Below are 15,621 nucleotides of genomic sequence, written 5' to 3'. Positions count from 1 at the left end.
AACGTGACGGTTGATATGAATATACCCATACAAAATGTACCAAAGAATACTTTTCGCACGGCCGGATACCTGCTGAAGTCGATAGTGCCGACTAGGTATGAACAGACCTTTACTGTTACTTTTTAATTTTCAAAATTAAAAAAAAGTTTTTGTTAGGTTGGGTTAGGCACAATTGGTTATAATGCGAATAAAATATTCTTATTTCATGAAAAACAAAAAGGCTGTCTTCGAATAGAAGCATGTTATGATGAGATGAAGTACAATAGTATATTTGGTGTATGGACATAAACAAAGATCGTTTAGGCCGCGATTGTCGTTCGGTGACAGTTGATTGTTTGTGCGAGTGTTGAGTGTTGAGTAGTGAGTGGTGAGTGGTGAGTGTCGGGTGTCGGGTGTCGGGTGTGTAGTGCGAGTGCGAGTGCGAGTTTGAGTGCGAAGATGTGCGAAGGAGACGCCGATGCCGATTTCCAGCTCCAGGAGAGCCTGAGAGAGAACGCGGAGGAGCTGAACTCGTTCCTGAGCGAGATGGCCGAGTGGGAGCGCTCCTCTCGCCTGCAACAAACTCATCTGAGTGACGCGATCGATTTACCCGACGACCAGGTGCTCTTCTAACCTCGAAACTCCCCTCTCTTCATCTCTTCATCTCTTTCTCACCTACAAAATTATCATTTCGTGAATGAAAATGCACTATTTTCACAACATATTGAATGATCATTACACACCATTATTTTCAGATCCTCATCTTTTAGACCCTCTAGGAGGAATTGAAATCGCTTCAAAATATTTTTGATAGAATATGTCAGGTGAAAATATGTTGAAAGTGAGAAAATGCGTATAATTTTACGCGTTGACTTTAAACATATGGTTTTGAAAAAAATTGATTAAAATAAGTTAATTCGTTCGATTAATTTAAATAATCGATCCATCTAGTTAAACGGTTGTTTTTTAACATCCATATGTTCATTTTTTTTTGGGTACTTATGTAGTGCAGCTTATGCTGAAAAATCGATTATTAAGCTTCGATATTATATCAACATATGTGTTAAAAACAGGATTCGTGCGCGTTTCTGAAGATTATATGTTTCATATTATACGAACATATGTTTCAATTCGTTAGTACGTTTTAATAATGGCATCCACGAATCTCGATAAAACCCAATATACATATATATATATATATATAACGAATGTGGGTCAAATGAGGAAATACGCGGGACGAAGAACGAACGCGAACTGGGACTTTATAGAACGAAGCTGGACGCCTTCTAGACTATTCTTCAAGACATATCTTCGTTTCCGCCATAAGGTAGGAATAAATTTAAAAATTATACATTACTACGCCATTTGTTAACCTATGACCTATGACGTAAAAGGGAACGCGAAATGGGATGTCATAGCGAAGCATAATAATTGGTTTTTGAGTGAAGTGCAAGCCTATCTACCAAATCAAGTACCGCATTCTGTGAATAACTGACCGAAAGCATTCAAGGTTACTGATCCTTTGAATATGGGCGTCATAGAAATCGATATTTAATTGCAATATGGTATTCAAACCACTTGAACATTTGAAAATGAAAATAATTTTACAAGAGTGCTCTCTTCTATTAGAGTCTACAAATGGCTGATCTACATATGTATTGACACCTGGTCATGTAGATTGTGTATGTTTGGTTTTCGACTTGGGTAGTACGTATAAGTCTACAAATAACATTTACTTTCATGTTTTTTGCGTCTTTTCTTCTGTCCACTGGTCTTCTGTGGAACGTTGCACAACTACTTTACTATTCTTTGTATTGTGTAGGTAGTGTTACGACCAGATGCTAAGTGTTTCTGTTTGAAAAATCCGCTTTGATTGGTTTTGCGCATTGTCATCGGTGGGGCGAACAACAATTCAATAAATTTACCATTCGTTCTATATGTCTTTTAGGATTATCCACCTGTTAGGAGTAAATCGAAAAAGGGTAAGACAATAACACCAGAACCAAAACCCGTAGAAAAAAGAATATCATCGTCTGATTATTCCGCTTGGGAAAAGTTTGATGTGGTACATATTAATGTTTTTATTATTTTATTTTTATTTTTAAATTAAATGGTGTTTATACAAAATTTTTAACTTTGTATAATGTTTTTCGTTTAGGACAAGGCATGTGAATTAATAGATCAACCTAAAACTATTCCGCCGTCTCTTGATGGCAAAGACAGCGAAGAAGATAAGAAGGAGAGACTTAAACAAGAAGCGCATCTAGAAAAAGAAAAAGTTTGTTTATAATTTTCAGCATGTACATATGCATACGTATATGTATTTCATGCATTTATTTTTACAGGGCAACAAACTTGTTCAAGAGAAAAAATGGGATGAAGCTATTGAATGTTATACTCGTGCCATCGATCTATATCAAAATGATGCCATTTACTTTGCTAATCGGGCATTGTGCTACCTGAAGAAAGAAAAGTATTTCAATTTAATTTTAATCACGAATTGCCAATGCAAAAATCAAAATTTATCTTAGCTTTCTAACATACACGTATATTAGGGATTCCAAAAATACCAAAATTTGTCACTATCTGTACTAGCGAAAATAATTTGGTCACTACTGGTACATATAATTATGACAATTGGATTATTACGCACATTGCGATCGCCCAAAAGAATATTTGGCACTAGAGTTCTCGTTAGTATGATGAACTTTTTGGCTGGCAGATGTTCCGTATAGAGATTTTAATGACTTTTGGGCGAGCGCTTTGTGGGCAATAATCACCGAACCATATTTATATTTATAAAAAAAAATATTTTACTATGATGCTATAACAGGTTGCCTCTGAGCGACACCTATGGTATTAAACTTACATACATTTGAAATCATATTCAAATAGTAGATAGAATGGTTTTGTCAATTTTATGAGGAGCTGTTTCAACAATGCAATCAGATAAATTGGCAAACGATCTGACCAGAAGCACTGCAGAAATACTCCGAATAAATTATTTTCAATTGAGGTCGAACCAAGTCATCGAACCTGGGAATCTCGGTGGTTAGCAGAAACGCAACCACCGAGCTATACTGCTGGTATCTACCGGTAACGATTTATTTAAGCAATTATTACAATAAAATTTTATTAATTAAGAATAAAAAAATTATCTTTAGATTAGTTTTCGTTTTATCATTAATTTACTTCAATCAATAAATTTATTTAATTACTTTCTTAGTTAAAAAATTGTGTATTGAGACCTTTTACATCCTGATGATTACCAATTAACTACCATTTCTAATAAAGTCTTCCACTACAAAAGCACGGTACTAAACCGACCAAGCCATGGCGTCAGCTGAAAACTGTATAACCCAACCTTTCAAATGACACCTTTCTACACTCGCCACACCCCTTGCTACGTCATTCCGGAATTGGGGCGCACTTTTAGTAGTACCAATGGTCGTATTTTCATCAAAAACTGATAGAAACGGTGTTGGTATTACCAGTATTGGAACTCCTAGTGTATATGTACATAGTATTCATAGATATAAAGAATATTGGTTGTATTCAGACGTTTGCAATTTCTTCTTGCCTTCAAATTTAGGTTTTCTTAATATTATAGAAACTTTTGTATGTTTAAGGTTGCATGAAGCTGAAGCTGATTGTACAACAGCATTGGAGCTTGATCCAACGTATATAAAAGCGCTACAACGGCGAAGCTGTGCTCGGGAAGGTTTGGGATCTCTGCGTCGTGCAGCATGTGATTTGAGCGATATATTGCGGATTCAACCGGACAATGTAGTAGTCCAACGTCAATTATCTTCATTAATACAAAGGATGGGTACTAAAGGAGTAAGTGTCTAATGATATACTATTAATTTGCAAACATAATTTATATCTATTTAGTTACATATGTACATCATTTTAATTTTGTTGTAGCCTAATTCTAAATCATCACCTGCTACAACACCATCGGGGGAAACATCCCCTCCTCAATTTGTATTTGAAGATAAAAACGTTGAAAATGTCAAAGAAGAGAGGTCCAAACCAAATATTACTGAAAAATCTAGTCACAAAGAATCTAAACATAATAAAAAACACAAAAAGAAGAATACTTTATCAGAAATATTTGTGGAAGCTATAGAAAAGCCTCCGCATTTGAGATCTAGAGTAATAATTATTTTATTATTTTATATACCTATATGTACCTACCTATATGAATGAATGTGAAATTACCTGATATTTGTCTTGATTAATTTATTTTTCAAATATTTGAATAGGAACCGCTTATAAGAATTCCGATTGGTGAAATACCTAAAGGATCCAGTATCACTGCAGTGTCATTGAAATCTTCAGCTAATGACTTCACAAAAACTGTTGCAAAGTACATGAACAAAAAGAACCCTTTCAAACACAGGGATGATTTGAGGAGAATCAATGCGCACAAAGCCCAAAAAGCAAAAAAATCCTCTCCAAAGCCCGATGGCAATATTCAGCCAAAAAAGGGGGATTCGATTGATTTGAAGGTAGAGGATACTAAGAAACAAGAATATGAAAATAAAGCCAAACCCGAACCCATAACAGAAGTTCAAGTTGTTCCAAACCAGGAGGCATCTTGTGAGACTACTGATGTTTTTGGCGTTCCAAAGTCCGCTGTTCAATTCTTATCCGATTGGAGACTTTTGAAAGGCAAAGACAAACAACGCAGTGCTTATTTGAAAGTAAGCATACTCTGTCAATAACTTAAGAATTGATTTAAAATTACATATTATAATAATTTATTCATAAATTGCTATTTTCAGGCCATACATCCGTCGAATGTACCTTCAATTTTTAAAGAATCTCTAGAGAGCGATGTTTTATCTGATATATTGAAAATTATCTGCGCCAGTGAAGATTTTTCTGAAGGTGCTTTTCCATATTTGAAATCTTTATCTGAAGTTAGACGATTCAGCACCCTAGCTATGTTTTTATCTGATGGTGATAAGCAAGGTATTTGTTTATTTTTTATGTAAGTAATACATATTTATATTGTTGTCTTCTAAATAAAATTATGTTTTTAGCATTGACGGATATCTTAAATCGCTGCAAGGAAAATGGCGAATGCTCAGACGAAGATATGCAACAGATTAAAAATAAATATGAAATATAATTGCACACAGATATTTATGTATATGGTGTGGTTTGCATTTGTATTCCTATGGTAAAAAATTTCATGTGTACTTTTGGTGAAATAATATTTTCGCATAAATAAATTTCTGAAATGTTATATGTATAGTGTGTAGGAAAAAGAAAATTACAGAATAGTACGTAAATAAATTTGTTAAATATATGAAATTCACTGTAATCAACTTTAATTATTATGTCAACAATAATTTATTTGAAAATATCTATTTTCTTCTGTATTCACACCTTTATCCCTATGAACTTTCCCGAATTTTAGATATATGTAAATTGATGTCAATGGATACGATATGACTGTGTTCAAATTTAATGATAATAAAAACATACATGTATGACCCAAAATATGTTTTTTATTTTATTTTTGAAGTATGTATACTTTTTTATTTAAATAATTTTACGTTCCAGAACATCTCCTGTCTGGTGTAAAAGTAAATAAACACATTAAATAATATTACACGATGTCAATAAAGCGATAGTGCATGAAAATTTGATTTTCTTTTTTAAAAATCTGCAATTATACTTGTTAATATCATGATAAATTGTATAATGTAGGTTTTCGGCACTAAATTGTATGTGGTATTGCAAGTACATATTAAAAATTAGATACGAAATTGCAAGTACATATTCTAAATTTGCAAGTTACATACATATGTACGTATATCTCTACAATACATATGTTCATATGTATATCTAGTATGTAATATTGTAGCAATGGTAATTATTTTTGGTGATTTAATATTTCAAATCATTTTATCATTGAAGTAAGTAAATGCGAAATAAATTGAGATGAGAAATGGATAAAAAATAATGATGTGTTGGGCGTGTTATACTTTTGAAGGCCATTCAGCGTCAGTCTGATTTTAGCACCAGATGTGCAGGTTGTGTCTATAAATGTAACTGCAAAGCAGAGTGATACACACAGTAGCTATATTAATTAAAGTGACGTTTCGAATTAAGCACACGAGTTAACATGGAGCAAGATGAAATCGACGTAATACTAGATTAAATTTCTATTATGTATCTTTTAACTCAACATAGCAATAACGGTAAAGCGGGTTTGGTCCATTTGCAGATGCCACAGAACTTGTTGTATTTGAAGCGTTCTAAGCCAGAGCTTCTGAAGCATATCAATATAGTAAACTTGTAATGTATTATATGTATGCTATTTGAAAGGATCGAATGTCATTAAAATAATTTACATAAATTGATTGCATCTCATTTTATAATACATATGTATTTAAAATAATTTAATTAAATATCATTTTCTTAAAATTTTTGATTGATTGTACATTTAATATATAATTTCGAAAGAGATTTTGTATGTATGTATGTTTGTTTGTTGGTTGGTTCGTAGAATCCGTGACGTTCAATTTACTAAAAAAATGAATATTCAAATAAAATAAAACTATTCAAATAAATGTAATAAAATGTTTACTATTAGATTGGCCATGTTTAAGCGGTTTATATTAAAAATACCGAGCGAAGCCGGGTAAAAACACTAGTATTTTATACATCGATATAATAGATCTATGTATTTTTGAGCGATAAGACCAGAAAATTCATTGCATTTGGTTGGATAAAATTTTGAATTGGATTTGCATATTTTAACAACTTAATATTTGTATGAAAACATGAAATGATAATTTTATATCGTATATTTAATTCTTAAGTTCACATACCGGTGACCTCAAAGTGTTGCTAGCAAATTGAGCTATGTAAACGGCTACTTCCTCGTTAGTGGTTATATTAATATTGTTTGTTCATAGTCTTCGTTAATGATTTATATGCCTATAATTTTACAACTAAAATATAGTATGTATTTGTTAATAGTTGCAGAAATGGAGGTTGAAAGATTATCTGTGGACAATTGTAATTGCTACGGGAGTGGTTTATTTGGTTATAAAATACTTAAAATGGCGGATTTGGGCATCCCAAATCGACTTGATTCCGGGTCCCTTAGCTCTTCCCATCATTGGAAATGCAATCAATATTGCTGCAAATAGAAAAAGTATGATATTCAATTATTGAACTTAAATTAATACGTAAAAATACACATGCACATACACATTCATCCACTGTGTTGAAAATACCACATTATAAAAAATGCATTTGATTGTTAAAAATATTTATTATTATAGCTTACTTTACTTTTAAATGCTTTTCATTATTACAAAATTATGTTCACAATACATCTTATATCTATTTTAATAGCTACTGATCTACTGATCATTTTCCATTTTACAATTTAATTTAATTTGGTTAGTATTCATAGTATTATATTATTCTAATGTTAATCTACAGCATAATAGGAAAAAGAGCTCAAAAACCTATTTACAATCCTTATAAATGCTCATAATACATCTAATACATAATATTAATTAAAGACTCACTAAAGTCGATGACCTACAGCAGATTGTGTTTAGGTAATCTGTGTTTATACCTGAGGGGTATAGACATTACAAAATACCACATTATAAAAAAATGCATTTGATTGTTAAAAAATATTTATTATTATAGCCAAGATGATGATTTGTATTGGTTTTCATTTATTTTAGATGTTGTTAAGAACATAGGACACAGATTTAAAACATATGGTCCAATTTTTCGTATTTGGTTTGGTTCCGAAGCTGTGGTTGCTATTAGAAATGCCGAAGATATGGAGGTAATAACCTTTAGACTACAATTTAAATAATTTTTTTTAATACATGAGGATTTATGCTAATTATTATTATTTTATTTGCAGCACTTATTGAATTCAACAAAGAATTTAAAAAAGTCCTTGTTATATAAATTTGTTATTCAATGGTTAGGAGATGGACTGTTGACATCATCAGGTGACATTTGCTTTTTGTTTGTAACATTTACGATACTAAATATTTACCTAAATTTCTTTGCTTTGCAATTTTTAGTACTTTATTAAGGATATGAGTACTCGTATATACGTATATACACACAATTATCACAATGTTATATTTAAAAAATATTTTTAGGTGCAAAATGGCACACACACAGAAAACTCATAACACCCACTTTCCACTATAAGATGTTAGAAAATTTTCACGAAATATTTGTTGCTAAAGCAAACATATTTGTTGAAAGATTGGATAGCAAGAGTGACACTTCAGAATCTTTTGATATTTACCCGTTCATTGCACGAGCCACATTAGACGTCATATGTGGTAATTGATATAAAATATACCTTTGTTTAATCTATTTAATAAGAATAAGGATAAACGAACATAAGAAAATAAAATTATATCAACAGAGACAGCCATGGGTACCAATGTCAATGCACAAAACGAAGAACAATCTGAATATGTAAAATCAGTATATAGGTAATACAATTTAAATAAATAAAAAAAATGCTTTTGTTTTTAAGCAATTAAGAATGCATTGTCGGAATTATTTTATTATTTTAGCATTTCTCAATTAATAACTTACCGAAGCCGACGATTATGGCTATATGCGGATGCAATATTTAAACTAATAAGTAGTGGTAAGACATATTTTGAACTTTTGAATGTGTTGCACAATTATTCGAGGAAAATAATTCAAGACAGAAAAATATCTAGAAGTAAATCTGCTCCTATGAAAAGACGTCAGCAACAAGATGAAGAAACAGGTACACATTCATAAAAATCTAAATTTTGGAACATTGTTGTTGCAAGCAGGATGTTAAAAAATAGGATACTGTTGCAAAAATAACAGAATATTAAATCAAAAGATTTCAAAAAGGGTGCAAATACATTCTTGCACCCCCTCTCCCCTGGTTGAGACACTATTGACTATTAACTGAATTCGACTTGTTTATTAAATCTTTATAATTGTAGGTATGAAGAATAAAACAGCGTTTTTAGATTTATTGCTTAAAGCAGTAGACGATGGTGCCAATATAAGTGAAAATGCGATAAGAGAAGAAGTTGACACATTTATGTTTGAGGTTGAATACAATGGCTGTTTTTAATTTCTATTATTTATATATGAGATAAAATACTATGATAATATTTGTGGAAGGTTATAATATGTAAATAATATAATTTTAAAGGGACATGATACAACTGCAACAGGAATCAGTGTGTGCCTCTATCTACTTGGTCTTCATCCTGAACAACAGGTATTACATATTTTTAGAAAAGTTCACAATTCCAATAGTAAACTTAAAAAAATCCCTACTTTGTTTCTTTAGCAGTTATTTATATATAATTTTAAAATAGTGGTTCATAGTGAATTGTACATATTTTTTAGGATCGAGTAGCAAATGAAATTAAAGGTATTATGGGAGATAATGAGCGTCCTATAACAATAAAAGATGTCACTGATATGAAATATTTAGAAATGGTAATAAAGGAAGCTATGAGATTGTATCCTCCAGTGCCATTAGTTGGTCGAGATTTAGAGGAAGATGTCAAATTTGGTATGCAATTGAAAAATATATTTAAATTATTGTATGTATTATAGTTTGTGAATATAATTTGGTTTTGTATATTTCCAGGAAAATATAATGTGCCAGCTGGAACAGCAGTGACATTATTTTTCTATTATTTACATCGTGATGAACGCTATTTTCCAGACCCGGAAAAGTTTGATCCGGATAGATTTCTTGCTGAGAATGTGAAAGGTAGACATCCATATGCTTATTTGCCTTTTTCTGCAGGTCCAAGAAATTGCATTGGTAATTATAAAGAAATATTTTCGTATGATTTCTATATTTAAAGGACATGTTGAGTTATCATGTTGATTTTATAATATTTATAGGTCAAAAGTTTGCGCTATTAGAAGAAAAAGTAATAATAGCTACATTTTTAAGAAAATATAAACTGACATCAATACATAAACCAGATGAAATAATTCCCTTGTTTGAATTGGTTTTAAAACTGGAAAATGGAATTCAAATATTGTTAGAAAAACGGAAGTAATAAAATATTTTTTAATAAAAATGTATTGTACTTAAAAATGTTGTGTTATTCTACTTCTACATATATATGTATATTTACAATACCTACTTACAAATCACTGGATGTTTTATTTTTTATGGGACACTTATTTTATGTGAGAATAAATGAGTCAAACTTTTTTTTTCAGACAATTTTTGCCATGAAAATCGCGAATACGGAATATTTGGCACTCGAGTTCTCATTAGTATGATAGCTATCGTTAGTATGATGAACTTTTCGGCTGGCAGATGTTCTGTTATAGAGAATTTAGTGACTTTTGGCAATAATCACCAGTGCTTTGTGGGCAATAATCACCAAACCACTATTTAGCATAATTTACTATTATGCTATTACGGGTTGCCTCTGAGCGACACCTATGGTATTAAACATACATACATTTGAAATTATATTCAAATAGTAAATAGAATGGTTTTGTCAATTTGATGAGGAAACGATCGATTAGGAGTCACAAATATCCAAGTCTGACCTGAAGCACTGCAGAAATACTCCGAATAAATTCTTTTCAATTGAGGTTGACCCAGAGCTCTAACCTGGGAATCTCGGTGGTTAGCATAAACGCAACCACCGAGCTATACTGCTGGTATCTACCGGTAACGATTTATTTAAGCAATTATTACAATAAAATTTAATTAATTAAGAATAAAAAAATTATCTTTATATTAATTGTCGGTTTATCTTTAATTTACTTTATTCAATTAATTTATTTAATGACTTTCTTAATTAAAAAATCATGTATTGAGACCTACATCCTGATGATTACCAAAAATGCAAATAAATCTTTGTGTACTTATTAGCTTTGAAGAATTTTCTTGTGAAAGAGATGGTTTTAAATATATACAGCATATGGTTGAAAGAGCGCCCCGATTTAGAAAGCTAATAAAAAACAAACTAAACTACATTTAGGAAAAACTATTTATTCATGTATTCTACATATAATGCAGTTTTGAATATCTAAATAAAAACTTTAGCGGTCCTCATTAAATTCTCCTAACACTTGATAGCGTATTTTCGCGTTGACCTATGAGGGGACTTCAGAATGGAAGCAAGGGATTTCCTTTTTAATGCTCAATCTGTTTCCCTGAAGCTCGCCATCCATCTGTGATTTGTTTTTTTTTTAAATCTGGAGTGGGGTTACATTGACCAAGCTCGAAGTGGTTAGAAATGCTTGCTGCGTGGCGATCGGCGAACTACCATTTATAATGAAGACTTCCACTACAAAAGCACGGTGCTAAATCAACCAAGCCATGGTGTCAACTGAAAACTGCATAATCCAACCTTTCAAATAACACCCTCAAATTTCAGAATACATATTTATTTATTTATATTTTTTGTACATTTATTTATAACTGACTATTAACAACGAGGAGCCTTCCGATTTTTTCAGAAACCTATGTTTTTCACTAGACAATTGTTTGTATAAGGGGTGTGGTGATTGTATAAGGGCGTGAACACACAGCGCGGGATGCGGGGTGTTGTACGTGGGATATATTTTTTAGATAGTTTTAAACATACAGAAAAAACATGTTAGACGGCGGTCATATACGCGGTAACGTGTGGTATATACATGGGATCATCTATTCATTGGAGCGGTCTCGTTGAAATTCTATAGTATTGTTTATACTTGCCAATATATATATACCAATTCGACCCTTCGGACCAGTGCGTAAATAAATTTGTTAAATCTATGAAATTCGGTTCGGTGATTACTGGTCACAAATTACTCGTCACAAAGTCACTAAAATCTCTATAACGGAACATCTGGCAGCCGAAAAGTCCATCATACTAACGATAACTATCATAGTAACGAGAACTTGAGTGCTAAATATTGTGTATTCGCGATTTTCATGGCAAAAATTGTCTTTGTGACCACCCCAATGTCACGAATAGTCCAATTACCATGAAATTCACTGTAATCAAATGTTAATTATTATGTCAACAATAATTTATTTGAAAATAATATCTATTTTTTTTCTGTATTCTCACCTTTATCCCTATGAACTTTCCCGAATTTTAGATATGTGTAAATTGATGTCAATGGATACGATATGACCGTGTTTAAATTTAATGATAATAAAAACATACATACATGTATGACCCAAAATGTGTTTTTTATTTTATTTTTGAAGTACATATTTATACCTACTTTTTCGTTTAAATAATTTTTACGCTCCGGAACATCTTTTGTCCGGTAATGCAATAGTGCATGAAAATTTGCTTTTCTTTTTTAAAAATCTGCAATTCTGCTTGTTAATATCATGATAAATTGTATAATGTAGGTGATCGGCACTAAATTGCATGTGGTATCTAAATATAACAATTCGCAACGCAAATTTAGCTCGTAATTGATTTTGCGCAACGACAATTCAGCGCAAAATATGCGTTTTCGAAAATAATTACTGTATTGAAATTGTCGGTCATATCTACGTGATAATTTCATAAATGCGAATAAATTTATTTGATACTCTTTGTGCCTTGAAATATTACGCAAGCAGGGTTTCTCAACTAAGGCCGCAAAAATTTATTTTTAAGCAGGGTTTCTAAACCAGCGACAATTTTTTTTTCAAATAGTTTTTTAGCTATCCAAAATTTTACGTATGCAGGGTTTCTAAGCCAAGGGTCACAAATCGTCATTATGAAATTTGCTCTTGATAAAAAATGGGACAATCTTTGGTTTTCGATTTTTTCCCCAAAAATTATGTTTTCAAATCCTACAAATTCAGGGTTTCTCAACTGAGTTAAACAAAAAATATTTCAAAGATTCTCCCATTTTTTATCAAAAGCAAAGTTCATAATAACGATTTGCGAACCTTGGCTTAGAAACCCTGCATACGTAAAAGTTTGGATTGCTAAAAAACTATTTGAAAAAAAAAATTGCTGCCCGGTTTAGAAACCCTGCTTAAAATTTATGAAATTATTTATTACGCATTTATGAAATTATCATGTCGATATAACCCACAATTGTGCGTCGACTATACTATGTATATTGTATAGCAACCATTGTATATATTTACAATAAAATTTATGATAAAATAAAGTAATAAAACGGAATCAATTAAGATATACAGATTTTTTTACATTTGCCTTATTTATTGTGCATAAATAATGTACATATATTAAAATTGGTTTTCCAATCATCATTAAAAGAAGGTGAGAAGAAAACGCATGTATAATAGACAGACTACTACAATGTCCAAGACTGACAATTCATAATAAATAATTAATAATTTTATATATAAGTAATAAATATAAATTATGATGAATATATAACAAATATAAATCAGTTAGTAATATATACTACATATGTATTGTAGATTCCAAAACACAAAAAATATAAACAATACAAAGATAAGACAAAAAACAAACGATACAATAAATAATAAATAATTTATTTATCAAGTTACAACAGTACATCAATTTATAATAAACGTTTTCATGTAATGAAAACATATGGGTGGTATTACAGATGGTCAGCTTATTACAGACAACACAAAACAAATATATATATTTGCGTAGCAAAATCTTTTCAATATATGAATGCTTAATATATGCAATTTCCATATCTAAAACATCTCACGTTAAAAAAAATGACAATTGTATTAAGTCATGTAGTAAAAATACTCTTGTATGTAAATACTCAGCTTTGGAGTCGAGGATATCAGCTTAAGTGACGATATATCAGGATTGGAGTCAAGGATATCAGCTTTAGTAACGTCTTTGATGGTAATTGGATTATTAGTCACATTGCGGTGGTCACAAAGACAATTTTTACCATGAAAATCGAGAATACGCAATATTTGGCACTCAAGTTCTCGTCAGTATGGTAGTTATCGTTAGTATGATGGACTTTTCGGCTGCTACATGTTCTGTTATATATAGAGATTTTAGTGACTTTTGGACGAGTGCTTTGTAACCAATAATCACCGAACCGTCTTTGATATTCACGTTGTAGTGACAACCGCAGTGGTAGAAGTCAGTGCCCGTTTTAGGGGGGGCTGGGTCGGGCGGCGCCCGAGGCCGCCAAATAAGTTAGGGCGGCGCTCGATGCGTCAAAAGCGCTTTAAATTTTAAAATTTAAATTAAAGCGCCAAAAGCCATACACAATTTTAGATAAGAGCGCCAAAGGCGAAATTTTTTTCTAAAGGTGTTTAGAAAAAATTGCCCGAGGGCGCCATTGGGTGTAAGGCCGGCACTGGTAGTGGTGATGCTGGTGCGGGCGTGCATGGATGTCTTCGAGGAAGAGCAGCACAGCACCGATCAGTCTGGTCACTTTAAATAACTGATTTTACTTTGAATGCCTTTAAAAATGTACAAATGTTTTGGTTTATAATTTCCGATGACGGATTGGTAAAAACAATTTATTAGTTCTATAATCGTTTACGCCACAGCTGCACCCATTAGTCGACAAATCTAAAATATATCTTGTTGATATTTCATATTGTTAGTTTCCGTTGATAAAATAAGTCGGGAGGACACGAAGACACAAAATAATATTTTTCGTCGAACCCCATTAGCTTAGCCGACGACTGAAACAATGCAAAAAAAATTACCTGATAGTACCGCTCTAAGCTCTATTTAGGGTATAAACGCCGAAAGCAGGACGTTAATAAATTTATTTTTACTTTTGAAATATTTCAAAAATTTAGATTTGAGAGTAATTTTCAAAATACTCGATTGGAGAGACCTTATAAAATGAACGAATATACTACGAAGTACTCGATTACTCAAATTGGAAACCTTAAGTGACCTAAACCTTAGTGACAGCTGACCTCATACATATTTCGTTCACAAGTATAAAAATAAGCACAACCTTGCAATAACTCGTTCACGAAGTGTATGCTGGAGAGTCGTTATTGAATCGTTGTTTTCGGCCATTTTCATAATAAAATTCGTAAAGGCAATTCTCGGAAAAACAAATCGTTTTTTAAAATAATTTAAAGGTCTGTAGGCATATAGTACAACTGAAATGATCTCATCAGGTCACTGCGACACATATCTAGGAAAGTCATTAACGCATGGCACACGCTCGCCTCGTCAAAAGGTCGACACGTGTTTCTATACACGTGTCTTGGAAACAAAGGAAGAACTCACTGAACCCATAAAAACCACGAACTACGTCCAGGCGTATGAACCCATAAAACCACGCTCGCAGCATAACTAGGGCAGCGCGAGTACCAAGAACAAAAGATGTGCACACGACACACTTCAACCCAAAACGTTTATAAAGCAACGCAGCAACCTCCACCGGCAGAGTGAGCCTCTGGAGTTCATACAGATCACTTCTCCGAAGAAATCTCTTCGTACATACAATAACCATTGTACCAATTGAACAAAAATAAACGATCCTCTTTCAAACTACACAACACGTGTTTCGTTAGACCGGGATACGGTCAACATACCTTCCCTGTCTTACAGGTCAAAGAATCTTCCGGTCTATAGTTATTGTTAAAAATTGAGCTTTTAAATAACAAAGATTTATAAAAAAATTCTTTGGTGTGAATCTGGAGGTATGATGAAC

At 32.1% G+C, this 15,621-nt stretch overlaps 2 protein-coding genes across 3 annotated transcripts; both read left to right on the top strand.

The window, feature by feature from the left end:
• Positions 1-284: 284 nt before the first annotated feature.
• Positions 285-5,490, top strand: spag (RNA polymerase II-associated protein spaghetti). 2 transcript variants are annotated; one of them, XM_077433853.1, is made up of 9 exons: positions 285-600; positions 1,928-2,044; positions 2,138-2,257; positions 2,325-2,452; positions 3,609-3,819; positions 3,907-4,137; positions 4,248-4,688; positions 4,770-4,959; positions 5,031-5,490. In XM_077433853.1, exons 1-9 carry the CDS (start codon positions 439-441, stop codon positions 5,117-5,119), a joined length of 1,689 nt encoding a protein of 562 aa, XP_077289979.1. In that variant the 5' UTR covers positions 285-438; the 3' UTR covers positions 5,120-5,490. The 2 variants fall into 2 exon arrangements, with proteins under 2 accessions (XP_077289979.1, XP_077289980.1); XM_077433854.1 differs by lacking the exon at positions 1,928-2,044 and having other exon boundaries at positions 298-600.
• Positions 5,491-5,849: 359 nt separating this feature from the next.
• On the top strand, positions 5,850-10,214 carry LOC143913836 (cytochrome P450 4C1-like). Its single transcript, XM_077433852.1, has 12 exons — positions 5,850-6,142; positions 6,982-7,159; positions 7,707-7,813; positions 7,895-7,985; positions 8,142-8,330; positions 8,417-8,486; positions 8,571-8,773; positions 8,982-9,091; positions 9,197-9,265; positions 9,397-9,565; positions 9,644-9,823; positions 9,907-10,214. The coding sequence occupies exons 1-12, from the start codon at positions 6,122-6,124 to the stop codon at positions 10,065-10,067; spliced, it is 1,548 nt and encodes a 515-aa protein (XP_077289978.1). The 5' UTR covers positions 5,850-6,121; the 3' UTR covers positions 10,068-10,214.
• Positions 10,215-15,621: the final 5,407 nt, after the last annotated feature.

This window comes from Arctopsyche grandis, chromosome 6, assembly GCF_051622035.1.
Source record: "Arctopsyche grandis isolate Sample6627 chromosome 6, ASM5162203v2, whole genome shotgun sequence".
NCBI lineage: Eukaryota > Metazoa > Arthropoda > Insecta > Trichoptera > Hydropsychidae > Arctopsyche > Arctopsyche grandis.
The sequence above is the reverse complement of the archived record's forward strand: the minus strand, read 5'-3'. Positions and strand labels throughout refer to the sequence as shown.